Raw genomic sequence first — 17,597 nt, 5'->3', positions numbered from 1 at the left:
AGCCCCAGAAAGCTCCCACCGGTGGAGCTACGGGGCCTGGCAAGCCTATTAATAGAAGGGACAGAGATGCTGAACTGGGACATCACGGGCTGTGCTCGGGCGTGCTTCCCGGGCTCTCGAGTCCTCGATGTGCATTATCCTTCCTAGCAGTCAAGGGCATCCTTGTTGGTTCCTTCGCAGTATAACCGAAAAGGCATTTTGAGTTTCCCCCAAATGTACCTTCCCTCCTGCTGGCCTCATGAGTTTCCCTTTATCTGTCCACACAACGGCCTCATGTTCTTGGGAAAGGAAGCGTTTGTCCTTTCTGCTTGGTACGTTTCAAGCTTGCCTTTCGTAATTACGCCTGGGCGGCGGTCCTTCTCTTTTCCTTTGATCCCTGCTAGGCTGGGCAGAGTCCACCTCTTAAGGCTCCCGGTTCCCCTTACAGCATTTCTGCGATTCTTTAATGAGGATTGTCCATGGGGTGGGGGTCGGGGGCAGTAGTAATCCTGATTGCTGTGCATTCAGATTAGATCTGCTTCTTTCCCTGAAAAGGCTTTTGGGATGCATTTCCCGGGCTTTATGACTGCAAAAAAGGAGGTGTTAAAACACTTGTTGAGGTCTAGCCAGGGGCCGGGATCCAAGCTTGGGTAAGAAGAAGAAGAGTTGGTTTTTATATGCCGACTTTCTCTACCACGCTGGCTCTGGAGCTGGTAACCCTGGCCTTAGACTGGAATCTGATTGGCTAAATATGAAGACTCATACATTTTGCCATCATCCTAGGGTTACCAGCTCCGGGTTGGGAAATACCTGGAGATTATGGGAGTGGAACCCGAGGAGGGCGGGGTTTGGGGAGGGAAGGTACTTCAGTGGGGTATATTGCCATAAGAGTCTACCTTCTACAGCAGCCATTTTCTCCAGGTGAATTGATCTCTGTCACCTGGAGATCAGTTGTAATAGTGCGAGATCTCCAGCCACCACCTGGAGGTTGGGGACCCTACATCCCTTCCTATTAAAAACTGAACAGAAATTAAAAAAACCTGTAGCTAAAATAGATGCCCTGGGTCAAAGCATAAGATTCCATTCCATATGTGTAATCTTGTAAGTCACAATTTAAAACAAAAATCCAAAATGATATAGATTGTGTTATGTTCTGGGTTTGCTGCTCAGACCACCTGTGGCCCCCTTGGAATATCCTGGGGGCCCATATGGCCCCAGGTTGAGAACCACTGTATTAGAAGACTAAAACCTTTGTTTTTACTTTGACTAGGGCTGCATTGAATTTTCACTTGCAGACATTTTGGGGGTTAAAAAAGGAATTCTGGAGGGTGCAAAATGTTCTTCTAACCGCCCCTCCAAAAAAAAAAACTTTGCATAGTTAAATTGGTTTATTCCTGTTTTTCATCCTTCTTGGCAGCTTCGTTTGATTTTTGTAAGAGAGTCCTTCTTTAAGGCTACATGATCTTACCTGTAAAGAGAGTCCTGTAACCTGCATGAGTTCACAGCGCCACCTAGCCAATCAGAATTGGCTGTTTGACAGCATCACAAAGCCAGACGGGAGTTGGGGGCCATGCTCCCCTGTCTTTACTCCAATTGGCTGAACACTTTCACCATATTTTGCATGTGCCTCAAACTATCATCATACAGAGAGCCAGATATAGCCCCTCATTTCAGCTCAGCCCTATACCCCCTCCCAAAAAATTAAGCGTCTGGAGAAGTCTAAATTTGATGCCGACTGCACTGTTTTTTGTGTGTGTGCGTGCGCGCACAACCATATTAATTTCCCAACCTACTTTATTCTACAAAGTTTCTTTTCCACTTTGTGGTAAAAGCACCAAAACAAGCTTGCAATAAAAATTAAATTACATGTAATTTAAAAAAAAACCCTATCAAAGGCAGCCAGCAGATAACAACTAGGAGATCAAGAGCCTAGATCCAGTATGAACCGAATACTTTGACCATTTATGCAGCGTCGATTCTGCTCCTCGCTCAATGCTGATTTTTCAAATCCGACTCTTGGACTATTCACGGTCCCGATACAAGAGGAGAAAGTCAAACAAATTCCACCCCCTTACTCGCCTGCTCCCTCGTTCCTTTGTTTGCATCGCCATTAGCAATAGTCATTTGCATAGCTAAGCCGCAGCCGGGATTCTGCTTGCTTCCTTCAGTGAATGCTTCGATGCGGGGGCAGAGCAAATACAAAAGGTCGTGTTAAAGGGGCTCTTAAGAAATGTGAAGCGGCTTCGCAGTGACGTCGGGAATGCCGGTTCAGCGTGAAGAAATCAAAAAAATATGCGGGGCACTTCAGCCTGGAATGCGCTGCTAATTACCAAGCGTAAATGGCCTTCCGCTACATTCCCCAGCAAACATAAAACAAAAGCCCCCCCCCCCCAGCCCACATTCCATTGCCAAGAGAGATGCTTGGTATCTAGACTGGAGTCAGTTTTTGATCTGGGAGCCGTTCTTTATAACCTGATCCAGGTTTGCTGCGATTATTCAGTCATGGGGTGATAGCATTCTGTAGATGTTTGAAAGCACTCTTAATACTTCACACCTTCCTTCTCTTACTGGTTTGCATGTTAGGCGCTGGGTCCCTGATCCTGGCACCTGGTTCGAGAACTAGTCCCTAGAGAGGTTTTAGACTAGCAGAGGTCAAGTTGTGCCCCACTGTGTGTGAATGGTCTCAACCATTGCTCTGCTTTTTGAAAACCGTGTCTTCACCTGGTCTGTTTCAGACTCCCATTTTCTCATGCTGTTACCACTACAGCATTGAGCCCTTATCATGGAGTTATCTTAAGTTTGGGGTATGTTGTGCTTGGCCAGTATGTTACTTGTGGGTGGGGCTCTTCATTCTCTTTTATCTGATGAAGGCCTTTTCACAGCAACATGAAAGCTAAGCTGCGAAAGGAACACTTCCCTCTTCTGTAAAGACGGGAGATAATTTACTGAGCAGTATAGCCTCCTTCTGGATTGGAACTCATATTTTTACAGTGCACTTGAATCACCCCCACCCCAATGGGAAACATTAAATGGTTTTTGCAGTATTCCATACTTAGGATGTCGGAGGTCACCCAATAAAATAAATGGGTAGCCATTTCCAGGACACACCGAAAATACTTCTTCATGCAATACACATTTAACTTAGAGAATTCCCTGCCACAAGATGGCCAGTTGCTTTTAAAGGAACTAAACAAATTCATAGAAGGAAGGTCTGTCGACATCTGTTAGCCGTGATGGCTAAATGGAACCTCCATGTTTAGAGGCAGTGTACCTCTGACTATCATTTTTGGGGGGGTGGCAATAGCAAAGGAAAGGTTGTTGCCCTCGTGGCCTACTTGTGAGTTTCTTAATGGTATCTGTAGGCCACTGTTGGCTACTGTGAGAAACAGGGTGCTGTTTTGAGCTTTTTGGTTTGATTCATGGATGCATGGATTGTTGCCAAAGCCAGAAATCCTGCAGGGTTTTCAACCCAAGAGACAAATAGAGGTGGTTTGCCATTACCCGTCTCTGTGTAGCAACCCTGAACTTCCTTGGTGGTGTCCCATCCACATACTATCCAGGGCTAACCCTGCTTAGCTTCTGAGATCTCACGAGATGGGGTTAGCCTGGGCCATTCAGGTCAAAGCAAAGACATACAACGGTGGTTTACCATTGCCTGTCTCTGTGTAGCAACACTTGACTTCCTTGGTGTTCTCCTGACCAAGTACTAACCGGGACTAACCCTGCTTAGCTCGCAAGATCTGATGAGCTAGGGCTAGCCTGGGCCATCCAGGTCAGGGGTCCCAGTAAGTTAGGTCAATATTATTACCCTCCTGTTACATACAGGGTGGTGAGGCTGAGAGAGAAGGACTTTACTAAGTACACAGCTGTGGGGAGATTCGAACTGGAGACTAGTGGTTCATAGCTCAGCCTCTCAACCTCTTTGGATTAAAATCCAAAGAAACGACCCATTTGAAAGTGGTTTTTGGAGACAAGTTCAGCAGCTGGGCAGGGAGAAATTGAATGAACTACTCGGACCTACAGTTTACTTGGTCTTAAAAATAGACAATGAGCGAGCCGGTCGAAACACTGGCTTTTGTGCCAGAAGTACTGTTTTTCTGCGAGAGTGGTGATTGCTTGCACGTTGGTTTTTCTTTTCCTTTTTTTATTATATTGATATAATGAAACAGCGGCAACCTCCTGCTGAGAAAAGACGTTTGATTTATTCTTGAAAACCGACGGGGGTAAATTCTGCAAGGCAAAAGCTGGGAGAACAAAGGAGGGAATTGCCATTGTGACGAAAGTGAGAACAAGGAGGACTCCGTTTCTGAAGACACCCAGCTTCACTCTGCTCTTCTGGTTGAACATAGATGACAGCGGTACGGACCACAGGAAGGCGGCAGGGCAGCTGCCTTCGTCACGGAGTCCCTTTTGTTCTCCTGCTCCCTTGGTTATGAACACAGTGCCGTTCCTGTGGTGAGCACTTGCTCCTTGCTTGTGGCATGAGTAGGCAGGGAGACGAGATCGGGCTGTGGGACGGGCGTGTTTTCAAGCACGAATTCCAAAGCGTAGCTTGCAGGAGCATTTTCCGCTAACTGGTAACGGAGAAGTCAGCTGTGGCTCACAAAAGCTCATACCCTGCCGGAAATTTTGTTAGTCTTTAAGGCGCTGCTGGACTCTTGCCCTTTTCTACTGCAAGTAACGACAGTTGAGGTCCATTCGGGATAGGAGGCTTCTGAAAACCTCATTGAAATTTGTCCCTGGATTTTGAAGGGCCTGGTCATGCTTCTTGTGTGTTAAGTGCCGTCAAGTCGTTTCCGACTCATGGCGACATTATGAATCAGTGTCCTCCAAAGTGTCCTATCCTTAACAGCCTTGCTCAGATTTTGCAAATTGAGGTTCGTGGCTTCCTTTATAGAGCCAATCCATCTCTTGTTGGGTCTTCCTCTTTTCCTGCTGCCTTCAACTTTTCCTAGCATGGTTGTCTTTTCCAGTGACACTTCTCTTCTCATAATATGTCCAAAGGACGACAGCCTCAGTTTGGTCATTTTAGCTTCTAGGGTCAGTTCAGGCTTGATTTGATCTAAAACCCACTGATTTGTTTTTTTGGCTGTCCAGGGTATCCGTAACACTCTCCTCCAACACCGCATTTCAAAGGAATCTACTTTCTTCCTATCAGCTTTCTTCATTGTCCAGGTCTCTGTGTTTCTTACATAGAACCAATTCATTTTGAAACTTCCGTGTTAAAAAAAAATAATCTGGATTTTGTACAAGGCTGTGCGCATACACAGTTTGCTGCCGTTCCTTCCTTTCCTGTGCCTCTTTGTTCTTCTCTGTTACTGATGCCCACCTGTGCAGTGATAAAATACTGCTTGAAGTGTTGCGGTGATTATACATAGAGATGTATCAAGATTCTTTTTGTGTAGTGCACTATGCAGGAGCACACGGGCAAAACAATGCTCAGGAGCATAAGAGTAAAACTCCACATTAAAAGAATTGTGAGGCAATCATATACAGTTACTAGTCTAGAGAGATCGGTTGTGATTCTGGGAGGACTCCAGGCTGTACCTGGAGGTTGGCAACCCTGGACTCCCTCTTTACAGCTGTGCAGCAGACCTGCGTTCTAACATACCGACCTGCCACCGCCACATTTATTTAGGGTCTCGGTTGGGTTAATTGCTATAATTTGTGTTCCTGTATGCAATTTAAAATAAAGTGGGTGTATCTCTTCTTTTCTTCATCGGTAATTGTTAGATCACCTATAACTACTTCCCTTTGTCCTGTTCTCTCTACCTTCATGCTTCAAGCTTGAAATAGATAGAATCACAGACTCCGTTGCCATATTGTGTGTTTGTATTTTACAAATAAATATATGTGTGTGTGTTCCTGACCTGATATAGCCCCGGAGGGGGCACTGTTTGACCCATTGTGGAAATGTAGCATAGAGCACATCAGTACATAAGCACCCCCCAGTAGGGCACATAGCACCCATCCTGAAGCACTGGCTCAGAAGGCTTTTAAAGTAGATTAGACAAGTTAACTGAAGGAAAAGTCTTTCAATGGCCATTGGCTAGGGTTGGCAGCTCTGGATTGGGAAATACCTGGAGATTTTGGGGGTGGAGCCTGAGGAGGACGAGGTTTAGAGAGGGGGGGAGACTTGAATGGCCTAGAATCCAATCGCGAAAGCAGCCATTTTTCCAGGTGAACTGATCCCTGTTAGCTGGAGACCAGTTGTAATAGCCGAAGATCTCCAGCCACCACCGGGAGGTTGGCCACCCTACCGTTGGCCAAGATGGCTAACAAAACCTCCATGCTCAGAGGCAACGTGCTTTTGCTTGTAGGCTGGGGGGAATGTAGCCACTCTGGGAGACTAGGTGTCAGACTAACTAGGGTTGCCAGGTCCCTCTTCACCATTGGTGGGAGGTTTTGGAGGCGGGGCCTGAGGAGAGTGGGGTTTGGGGAGGGGACTTCAATGCCATAGAGGACAACTGCCAAAGGGGCCATTTTCTCCAGGAGAACTGATCTCTATCAGCTGGAAATCAGTCATAGCAGGAGATCTCCAGCTATTACCTGGAGGTTGGCAAGCCTAGGACTATCTCACTCTGCTTTCGCAGGGCACTTCCTCACATGATGCCGCACATAGCAACCGTGCAGTGAACACACTGTCGACCAGGAGAGCATGTCTCGTCCAGCCGATCCTCTGGCTGCTGGAGCCAGGAATCTTAGTAGCTTCTCTGTCCCGGATTAGGATGCATTGTCCTCCAAAGGAGAAACTGGGAAGTTTGCTGCTCCACCCACTTTCCTAAATCATGACTGCTTTAAGGACTTTCATTTCCTGGTATTTTTTTTTAGGATCAGGGCTTGTTTACGTTATAAAATTACCATTGTTTTTACTCCTGCAGCTATCAGCTGATTCATTACTGTGTCGCTACTGGGCCAAGTTCCCCTCCCACTCCTGACCCAAAAACCTCTTGTGAAAGTGTTAGGCTTTTGTAGGGGAACTGGGCGCACAGATAGCTTGGGGCGAGCTTGCTTGGAGGCCACGGCAAACCTAGAGGCCTCAGCGGCACACCTGTTCGAGCTGAGTTTCCACACGTCCAAACCAGGCGGTCTTTGTCCTCGGGTTCACAGCAGAACGGGTCAGTCTTGATTGGGAGGGGATGTTGAAAAGAGCTGGTGGCGGGGGAGCAGGCAGGATGGGAAGAAATGCTCTGCTTCTGATGTGCATCCCACTGTGGTTCCACAGCTCCCCGCGGTTGCATGGGTGGGAGAATGAAAAAGGGATGCGCCTGTTGCTGAGCATGAACATGCCCCAGAGCTGATGACAGAACAGCCTGGGGCTAGTTGGAAGGTCTCTGTGCCTCAAACGTTCTCACAGATGCCGTGCCTTGTAGTTGTGGACTCTGATCTGGAGAACTGGGTTTGATTCCCCACTCCTCCACATAAGCAGTGGAGGCTAATCTGGCGAACAGGATTTGTTTCCCCGCTCCTCCACATGAAGCCAGCTGGGTGACTTTGGGCTAGTCACAGTTCTCTTAGACCTCTCTCAGCCCCACCTACCTCACAGGGTGTCTGTTGTGGGGAGGGGAAGAGAAGGGGACTGTAAGCCAGTTTGATTCTGCCTTAAGTGGTAGAGAAAGTCAGCATATAAAAATCAACTCTTCTTCTTCTTCACATTGGTGTATGCATTGTTGTGCTTCTGAAAGCAGTTCATTTAGGCATGCTCATATGGTAAGGGGGTGGTATATGTGCTCAGCAGTAGGGTTGCCAACCTCCAGGTAACAGCTGGAGATCTAATGCTATTACAATTGATCTCCAGCTGGTAGAGATCAGTTCCCCTGGAGAAAATGACCGCTTTGGCAATCGGACTCTATGGCATTGAAGTTCCTCCCCTCCCCAAACCCCGCCCTCCTCAGGCTCCGCCCCAAAAACCTCCCGCCGGTGGTGAAGAGGGACCTGGCAACCTTACTGAGTGGTGATTTCCCAGGCTGCAATTGGATCCTGGGATGCTGGCTATCCTTACTTCATCTGGGGGTTGGCATGGGTCTGCTTCCAAAGCGGGGGGGGGGCAAGCACAAGATTTTAGCAAGCCCACTGATTGCAAAGGCTTTGGGGTCCGTTGATGATCCTGGACCACAAAGAGGCCACACTCCACCCCCTGCTAATTAACTCCCCCCCCTCTTCCAGTCTCAGGGAAGAAGACCAGAAGTCTGTGAAGTCTCTGCCAGCTGGGATGGAGAATAACCGAGTCATCAGTGACTACTGGGGAAATACCAACACATCTGTTGTTGTTGTGAGCAATGCCTCTTCAGAAAACAACCAGGTAGGTGTCTGAATTTTTTTTGTGGGGGGGGGAGAGCCCAACCTCTCTTCAGGTGCAGAACAAGCGGAATCAGGACATTTCCTTATCATATAGCTCAGGGTTCCCCAGCATGGCACCCATGGGCCCTGTGGCACCTGAGAACACCTTTCCTGGCACTTGCCAGGTGTCTTTAGAAAGTGGGTGGGGTCAAGTGGAGCTTTTGCCCAGCAAGGCTTCTGATTGGCTAATGAACACATGAAGCTGCCTTATACTGAATCAGACCCTGGGTCCATCAAAGTCGGTATCATCTACTCAGACCGGCAGTAGCTCTCCAGGGTCTCAGGCAGAGGTCTTTCACATCACCTACTTGCCTAGTCCCTTTAAGTGGAGATGCCAGGGCTTGAACCTGGGACCTGCTGCATGCCAAGCAGATGGTCTACCACTGAGCCACAGCCCCTCCCAATGGAGATCTGATTGATTGCGCTGATTTTAAAGAAGTTGCTTTGGCAGCCGTCACAGCACAGAAATCTTCACTGTGTGACTGTTGTGCGCATCCAAGAAAACATTTTGAAATAACATATTCATTAAAAAAGACATTCTGTTAAACAGAATGCAACCTGAGTATTTTTACGCATGAGGCTTAAAGCTGCTGTTGTTTCAATCAACTTGTAATGCAGATGTAATAACCTGCATTGGTCAGAAGGCTCCCTTGCTTTACTGCGTGCTGTTTTCTCCTTCTATACTGCATTAACTAATCTCCAGGGTTAACATAAATATCAAAGATTCAGACTGCCTTCGAAGGTAGTAAACTCTCAGAGGTAGTAAACTTTGGTGGGATTCTTTTTTAAGCAGAGCCTTGATGGCCCTCTATTGAGGATGCTGTAGTTGCCTGTTCTTTCACTGAGTGTGGGAGGTGAGCTAGATGACCTCGGAGGTCCCCTTACAACTCTATGACTCAAAGCTAACTGAAACTTGAGCGTGTGAAAATAACCCTCTGCCTCTCAACCACAGCATTCCAGCAATCAAATGAGGCTGGCAACAGCCGCCTATGTGGGTGAATGCACCAACTGCTTTAAAAAGTCTTGCAGATTAAAGGTGCCGCAGAAATTTTAAGCAGCCTGAGGATGCTTCGGGCAGAAGCAGCACTGTTAGAGAAACAGCAGCCATTCAGGATGAGGCTTGTCTCTTGGCAGGAAGCTGGGGGGATTTCGAGGGTTGTTTGCGTTAACTTATTTTTTCCCCAATCAGCATTTATTTAGTATTTTTGCTCTACATACATTGACTTGTTGGTCTTTACAATGACTTTGTAAGGTGACGTCAGAGTTATATTGAAAACAGGGAGGAGGTGACAGTGATTTGCCTAGGGTCATCGAGGGAGTCTGTGGTAGAGGCCACAACTTGCTGATCCATTGGTCTGATTCTTTATTGTGATGTCACGTTCCTCAGGTTACGGTGTGCTTCTCTCTTGTAATACCAGAACTTGGGGTACCCTATGAAATCAGTCAGCTATAGGTGCAAACAAAACAAGGGCTATAAAATTATGCATGGTATGGAGAGAGTGGACAGGGAGAAGCTTTTCTCCCTCTCTCGTAATACCAGAACACAGAGTCATCTACTGAAGCTGGAGGGTGAGAGATTCAAAACAGATAAAAGGAAGTAGTTCTTCACACAACGCATAGTTAAATTGTGGAACTCCCTGCCCCAGGATGTGGGGATGGCTGCCAACTTGGAAGGCTTTAGGAGGAGAGTGGACATATTCATGGAGTATTGGGATATCCATGGATACTAGTCAAAATGAATGCTAGTCATGATGCATACCTATTCTCTCTAGTATCAGAGGAGCGTGCCTATTATATTAGGTGCTGTGGAACACAGGCAGGATAATGCTGCAGCAGTCGTCTTGTTTGTGGGCTTCCTAAAAGCACCTGGTTGACCACTGTGTGAACAGACTGCTGGACTTGATGGGCCTTGGTCTGAACCACCATGGCTCTTCTTAAGATGACAGAAAGCAATCATCTTCTAACGTATGAAACCCACTGCTACAAGATATTATTATTATTTTAGTTATTTTGTGTTTTTTCAATGTACACCACCCTGCCCCTGCCCCAAGTTCAGAGCAGCATACAATATTTGGAACAAAAGAGTAAAAAATAAAACCCTTTAACCCTCATCAGGTAGCTATAATAGCAGGGTGGAACCTCCATGTTCAGAGGCAGTGTACCTCTGCGTACCGAACACTAGCGACAAATAACAGGGGAGGACTGTTCCTTTCTGAAACTTCCCGGAATTTGAGCTCTCCAGCTTTCCGCTGTTGGAAACAGGATGCTGGATGACACAGGCTTTTGATTTGATCCACCTAGTTCTTAAGCTCTTGTTTTGAACATTTAACATTATTTGGGTATGGCCACATCCCATTCCTGCACCCAGCCACTCAAATGTCCTAATTTCTGTTCCAGGGAACGCAGCTGTGCTGCTGGGAAAGGAACGGGGCTTCGTTTTGCGCTGCCTCTTCCCTCAATGTGGCCTCATTCACTTGATTCAGTTTGCCCTGGGTATTGGTTTCCTCCTTCCCACCCTGCCGAGAGAGTTCCTGTTTCCTTGTTGAGGGAACTTCAGCAAGGAGCAGGGGACCCCCTCGAGGAAAGGAGTTGGCAGACCTCTCGAGGTGTGGGCCATTTCCGTTGTTCTCTTTCCTCTGTGTGCAGAGCGAAAGCACTTGGGTGTGCGTTGCCGCGTTGCCATTTCAGCCTGAATTTCTCACGCACAATTCAAGAATGTGCCCGGAGAAGAGTGAAGGAAAAGTGAAGTTTGGAGTGAGAGATGGAGAAGAATTTTTGCCATTGGGGGAGGGAGATCAGAACGGATGCCATGCCTTGTAGCCCATGGTATGGGGGGGGGGGTATATATGTGAAGCTGAGCGGTAGGGTTGCCAACCTCCAGGTAATTAGCACAGGAGCGAGGAAGTATCACAAAGTGCAAAAGCTTATATTAATTGCTACATGAATCTCTAATGACTAACATTGTACACAGACTAACCTATAATATACACATCAAACTATCCTAATAAGTATATACAACCACACTGTGGGAAAAGTCTCCATATAGATATAAATCTTCAAACTTCTTATGTAGAGTGGTTCAACAAGGATGTCAACAAGGAATAAAGCCGGAGACAGAAGATTTATATCATATAGAGACTTTTCCCACAGTGTGTTTGTGTATATTTATTTGATGTGTATATTACAGGTTAGTCTGTGTACAATGTTAGTCATTAGAGATTCATGTAGCAATTAATATAAGCTTTTGCACTTTGTTATACTTCCTCGCTCCTGTGCTAATTTCCAAACAGTGGTGTCTTCTTTTCAGTAACCTCCAGGTAATAGCTGGAGATCTCCTGCTATTACAACTGATCTCCAGCCAGTAGAGATGAGTTCACCTGGAGAAAATGGACGCTTTGGCAATTGGACCCTATGGCATTGAAGTCCCTCCCCTCCCCGAAAACCCACCCTCTTCAGGCTCCGCCCTATAAACCTCCCACCAGTGGCAAAGAGGGACCTGGAAACCCTAGCCCCAATTACAAGCCAGGCCAAATCCCCCTCCCCACCCCAAGTTCAGCTTAACTTGCTCAGCTTGACAGCTCAGAATCCAGCCATTTTTCTTTTTAAAAAATATTTTTAATGAATGTATTTATTTACAACATTCATATCCTGCCTTTTTGCCCAGTCAAGGCCACCAAGGCAGCTAGCAATTGAACATCTGAAGCTGCCTGATACTGAATCAGTCTATTGGTCCATCAAGGTCTGTAGACTGACAGCATCTTTCCAGGGTCTCATGCAGAGGTTTTTCACATCACTAACAACTTTGTCCTTTTAACTAGAGATGCCGGGGATTGAACCTGGGACCTTCTGCATGTGAAGCAGAGGCTCTACCACTGAGCCATGGCCCTTCCTCAAAATCAAAACAGCAAGATAAAATGCATCGTAAAGCCAATTAAACATAGAGCTAAAATACATATATAAAACAGGACAGCAAAGTAAAACACAAGGCAGGAAGTAGGAATCATTGAGGGTACACCAGGCAAAACCAGTAGTCTGGAAGGCGTCCTCTGGATCTCGATTGGATTTTTCTGGTTTTAAATTATCTATTTTAGATTATAATTAGGTTTTAAATTATGGTATATTGTATTGGTGTGTTATTTTATGTTATTTTATGTACTGTTAATGTACTATTGAATGTGAGCCCCCCTGAGCCCAACCATGGTCGGGAAAGGGTGAGATAAAAATCTAATAAAATAAATAATAAAAAAAGTTTTCACATGCTGGGGGAAGACAGTGCTAGAAGAGGACAAGTCAAATGTCCATCTAGCTGAAGTATTGTCTGCTCTGGCTGGCAGCAGCTCTCCCAGGACTCAAGCAAACGCAGGCCTTTTCCCCAGCTTGTACTTGAGATCATTTAACTGGAGATGCCAGGGATTGAAATGGGGATCGTCTACATACAAAGCAGGTACTCTGCCATTGAGCAACTACCTCCCTCCTTCGACTTACCGACTTATTAACTCCGTTTAACACCTGTTTTCTCCAAATTCACACAACTCTGCTAGCATCTCTCTCTCTTTCCAAAAAGTCTTTTCTTAAGCCTGGTTTATGCATGGGTACTATCTGAGAGCAGAGGTTTCCCTTCTCTCCCCCCACCCCACGCCTACAGCTAGAAGGGAAATGTCGCACAGTTGGTTTCTCTGCCAAATGGTGCTATATAAAGATGAGAGAACCTGCATAGAAGCTGAAACAATGTAGAAGGAAAATCTATTCTCTGCCCCTTGAGGAAAAGCTCATGCAAAAAACATCAATCTTCAAACGAGGCTCTTTGTTTGCTGTAACAATAAACCTGGGAGTCTGAGCAGAGCAAAAGGCTGAAGACACCTCCCTCATCTAGCCTGCAGACCTTCAGCATTTTGTTATTCGTTGGCATAATGGGCTTCCATTCATCCCTCCCATCAGATGGCATCCAGGTAAATTTACAAAGCAAAACATATATATATATATATACACACACACACGAGAAAAATCTAAAAAGAATAAGGTCACAGTAATAAAAAAGCAGTTGCAAGCAGTAAACCTGTGAATACCCCAACTTGACAATAAGAGCGGCAATTTGGAAAGGGTTCCAAGCAGATAAAAACAACCTTAACCAATCCAAAAGCTTAAAAATTGCCATCTGAAGTATCAGGGGTCAGTAGGATTGCCTGGTCCCTCTTCATCACCAGCAGGAGGTTTTTGGGGTGGAGCCTGAAGAGGGCGGGGTTCGGGGAGGGACATCAATGCCATAGAGTCCAATTGCCAAGCAGCCATTTTCTCCTGGTGAACTGATCTCTATCAGCTGGAGACCAGTTGTAATAGCAGGAGATCTCCAGCCAGTACCTGGAGGCTGGCAACCCTAGAGGTCAGCTGTAGAGGGCTATGTGGATTGGGAGGATAGTCAGTCCTCCTCAGAGATAGGTGGCACTTCTGGCTGGAATGCTGTGCCGTTGGCTACTGGGCGTATGTGGCGGAATGGGCAAATTCATGTATCTGTGGTTCAGAACACAGCAGTGAGATTTCTTGCTGTTGTGAACTGGAGGGGTTGCATTTTCCCACTTCTAGAAGATCTTCACTGACTGTCAATTGCATGTGCTGGAAAGCTTTGCACAGTACTTTATGTCATTTCAGTTGCTCATAATAAAAAAGGGAAACGTGGGTTTTGGATTTTGTGGGGGCCAATATATCTGGTTTCACCTTCTGTCGCTTATAAAGCCCAGCATAGTGAAGCAGCTAAGAGTGGTGGTTTGGTGCGATGGACCTGGAGAATCTGGGTTTGATTCCCCACTCCTCCACATGAGCGGCAGAGGCTAATCTGGTGAACCGGGTTGGTTTCCCCACTCCTACAAATGAAGCCAGCTGGGTAACCTTGGGCCAGTCACAGATCTCTTAGCCCCACCTAGCTCACAGGGTGCCTGTTGTGGGGAGAGGAAGGGAAGGTGATTGTAAGCCGGTTTGATTCTTCCTTAAGTGGTAGAGAAAGTCAGCATATAAAAACCAACTCTTTGTCTTCTTCTTCATAGTCCAGGGTCAGAATACCTGAAGGATTGCTTCCTCCCACATAACCCAGTATGGTGGGTGATTATTAGGGGGAAAGGCTTTTTATGTTGCTAAGCCAAGAGTCTGGAAATCCCTTCCCACAGTCTAGGACCAAATCTGTTGTTTAAAAAAAAATTAAATCTGTTGTTTAATATTTTTATTTTTCTATGCCTTTAATCAACTGTCGCCCCCATTCCTTTGAAATGTGTTCCATCTCTGATATCTTAATAGTTTTGCACTTTGTTGATGGTTTTTAAGCTGTTGGCCACTTTTAGGCTTTTATATTTTTATCTGCTCATTCTGGTTGCTTTTAATGTATTTTTTAAATTGCTACTTTTATGTGTATGTTGCTGGTTTTCTACTGTGTTCATTTGTTTTTGTTTTGAATTAAATGTTGCTGAACAATAAAGGAAGGGTCAGTACCCTCCTCTGTAAGAGTTGGGGCTGCTTGTGTGTATGTGTGTTTGGGTGTGAGTGTGTGTGTGTGGATGTGTGCTGTCAAGTCACAGCTGACTTATGGTTTTCAAGGCAAGAGAGGACTGACTATCCATAAAATCACATCATCGAGGGGGGTGCAAAGGGGTAAGCAAGTTGCAATATAACAGAAAGGACTGGCTGTTAGTTAAAGAAAGGGCCGAACTAGAGCGGGGGGCGGGGGGAGATTTCCAAGACTTGAAAGTAGAGTGTACTCTGCAGAAGATTTCTCTGCAATCTGAAAGCCAAATAATGCATTAACCCGGAGATCCCTGATTAGATAGGTTTTGTTTGAATTAAATGCACCTTCCCCTGCTTATGGTATTTCTCGAGCAAAATACCCCTTTCGTCTGGTGGCTGTTTGGACCATGATAGAAAAAAATACAGGTAAAAGCAGGGGGGCTTTACCTTTTGTATAAACGATACATGTGTTTTACTGGATTATGCTGTATGAATAAATCTGAAAAGCAAGGGGGTAGGAGATAGGAGATCTAGATTAGGAAAACTGAGTGGGAGAAACGTTTAAGAAACCGCACGCACAGAGGCAACTTCTGCTACGAGAAAAACGTCTTCCATCGCAACATTTCATGAAACTGCCAGCTTTTACTTTTATCCTTCTAAAATGTGTTGCTCCACATCCTCCTTGGCTACCGACTCTGCAGATACTTCTCACCTCCACCTTTCAGGTTGCCAGCTCCAAAATGCTCGAATCAATGCCTGAAGGTGCCTCAGGAGTGTTGTTTATTAGCCAGGGAGTGGCTGGAGAGGAAAGAGTTAAAGGGCTCCTCTTTTGCCCCCTTGAGAAAGCTGCTCCAGGACATGCCTTTGAAAAGGAAACTTTTACGTTGACCTGCCTGGAGTGTATTATCCCCACCGAAGTCCTTTTAAAAGAAGTCCCCCCCCCCATAATAAAGTAGAGATTATAACATCTTTAGGCTTCTTTACCCAATGTAAATGTCACCATTTTTGGGATAAACTGAGGGAGGTTAGCAAGGGAAACTCCTTTTTCACACTAGACTTTGACTTTTAGAATCCCTCTGGGAGGAATAAGATTTGAGTCTGGCGGCACTTTGATGACCAACAAGAAACAGCAGGAAATAAATAGAAATGCTTGTACCTGATGAAGGGAGCTTTGGCTCTCGGGAAATCTCGTTGGTCTTAAAGATGCTACTGGACTTATTATTATACCGATACCTTGGGCTAGTCACAGCTCTCTTAGAGCTCTCTCAGCCCCACCTACCTCACAGGGTGTCTGTTGTGGGGAGGGGAAGGTGATTGTAAACCGGTTTGATTCTTCCTTGAGTGGTAGAGAAAGTCGGCATATAAAAACCAACTCCTTCCTTCCTTCCTTCCTTCCTTCCTTCCTTCCTTCCTATTCTTTAGGTGTCGTGGACACAGGCAGGCCTTTGCTGCCACAGTTGTCTTGTTTGGGGGCTTCCTAGAGGCCCCTGGTTGGCCACTGTGTGAACAGACTGCTGGACTTGATGGGCTTTGGTCTGATCCAGCAGGGCCTTTCTTATGTTTTATGGCTTGAATCTTGCTTTTCTACTGTAGACCAATGTGGCCACCCACCTAAGCTACTTGGGAGGAACCTGACCCTTAGTTTCTGGCCTGTGGAATAAATCGTAGAGTCACTTTGTTTTGAGTGTCAGGAAGAAACCTACATCTGCTTGTGATTTGTCTGAGGTCCTAGGGCTCACATGATTTAGGGAGTCTTTGATCTAACCGCAATCTGTTGTGACATCTGAATTTGGGAGCTTAAGCAAATTGGCTTTTTAAAGCAGAATTGAATCTGTCCAAACCAGTGATCTCAACTTAAAGAGGCTTATGGCAAAGGTGGTTTTTAGGCGCTTTGTTTCTAGGCTATTTGGGCCTAAATGACCTTTTTGGGTCATGTAGAATTGCGCTTGGAAACAAGGTGGAAGCTGCTGAAGATTTTTGAAGTGCCTGGGGGGGATATGTTCCCTGCTCCAAGTCCAGTTAAAAACCTGGCTGCTGTTCTATAGCAGCTGAAATTTCTGGATCTTTTTTTGCAGTGAGACTCGTGTGCAGCGAAAATAGTGTGATAATAGAGCTTAGTATGGATAACTGAGGTACACTCATATTGTTCTTCATACTTTTGGAAGCAAGTTGCACATAATATTCTATTATGACCCCAGATTTCTGCACCGTGTGGGCTTGCTGGAACACTGAATCCAGTTGAAAAGCTAACGTTACTTGTTTATTCAAAACATTTGTATTTGGCCTTTCTGGCCAATTAAAGCCCTCGGGGTGGTGAAGAACAGCTTAAAAGACATTCAAAATCAACTTTGGAAATAGTACATATTTATAGATAAAACCAATTAAAAACAAACAGGTAAGGAGGGTCACTAAGGAAACTCCAGATGAAACAGGCATGCCTTCACTGGCTAGCAGAAAGTAATCGAAGGGGACAAATGAATCTCCCTGGGGCGTGAATGCCATAATTTTGGTGCCAGTTATTTAGCCTCTAGGGTTGCCAGGTCCCGCACTGGCAGGAGGTTTTAGGTAGGGTTGCCAGCCTCCAGGTAATAGCTGGAGATCTCCTGCTATTACAATTGATTTTCAGCCAACAGAGGTCAGTTCACCTGGAGAAAATGGCCACTTTGGCAGTTGGACTCTATGGCATTGAAGCCTCTCCCCTCCCCAAACCCCGCCCTCCTCAGGCTCCACCCCCAAAACCTCCTGCTGGTGGTGAAGACAATCCTGGCAACCCTAGTTTTAGAGACGGA

At 45.9% G+C, this 17,597-nt stretch overlaps 1 protein-coding gene across 1 annotated transcript in view; it reads left to right on the top strand.

Annotated features, from left to right (window-relative positions):
- The window catches only part of NOS1 (nitric oxide synthase 1), a 92,486-nt gene that overhangs the window by 18,834 nt on the left and 56,055 nt on the right, over positions 1-17,597 (top strand). The window contains exon 2 of the mRNA XM_056859788.1: positions 8,152-8,281. Coding sequence (XP_056715766.1) covers positions 8,152-8,281 — 130 coding nt within the window. The remainder of the gene's footprint in view (positions 1-8,151; positions 8,282-17,597) is intronic.

Source organism: Euleptes europaea, chromosome 13 (genome assembly GCF_029931775.1).
Source record: "Euleptes europaea isolate rEulEur1 chromosome 13, rEulEur1.hap1, whole genome shotgun sequence".
Lineage (NCBI taxonomy): Eukaryota > Metazoa > Chordata > Lepidosauria > Squamata > Sphaerodactylidae > Euleptes > Euleptes europaea.
The sequence above is the reverse complement of the archived record's forward strand: the minus strand, read 5'-3'. Positions and strand labels throughout refer to the sequence as shown.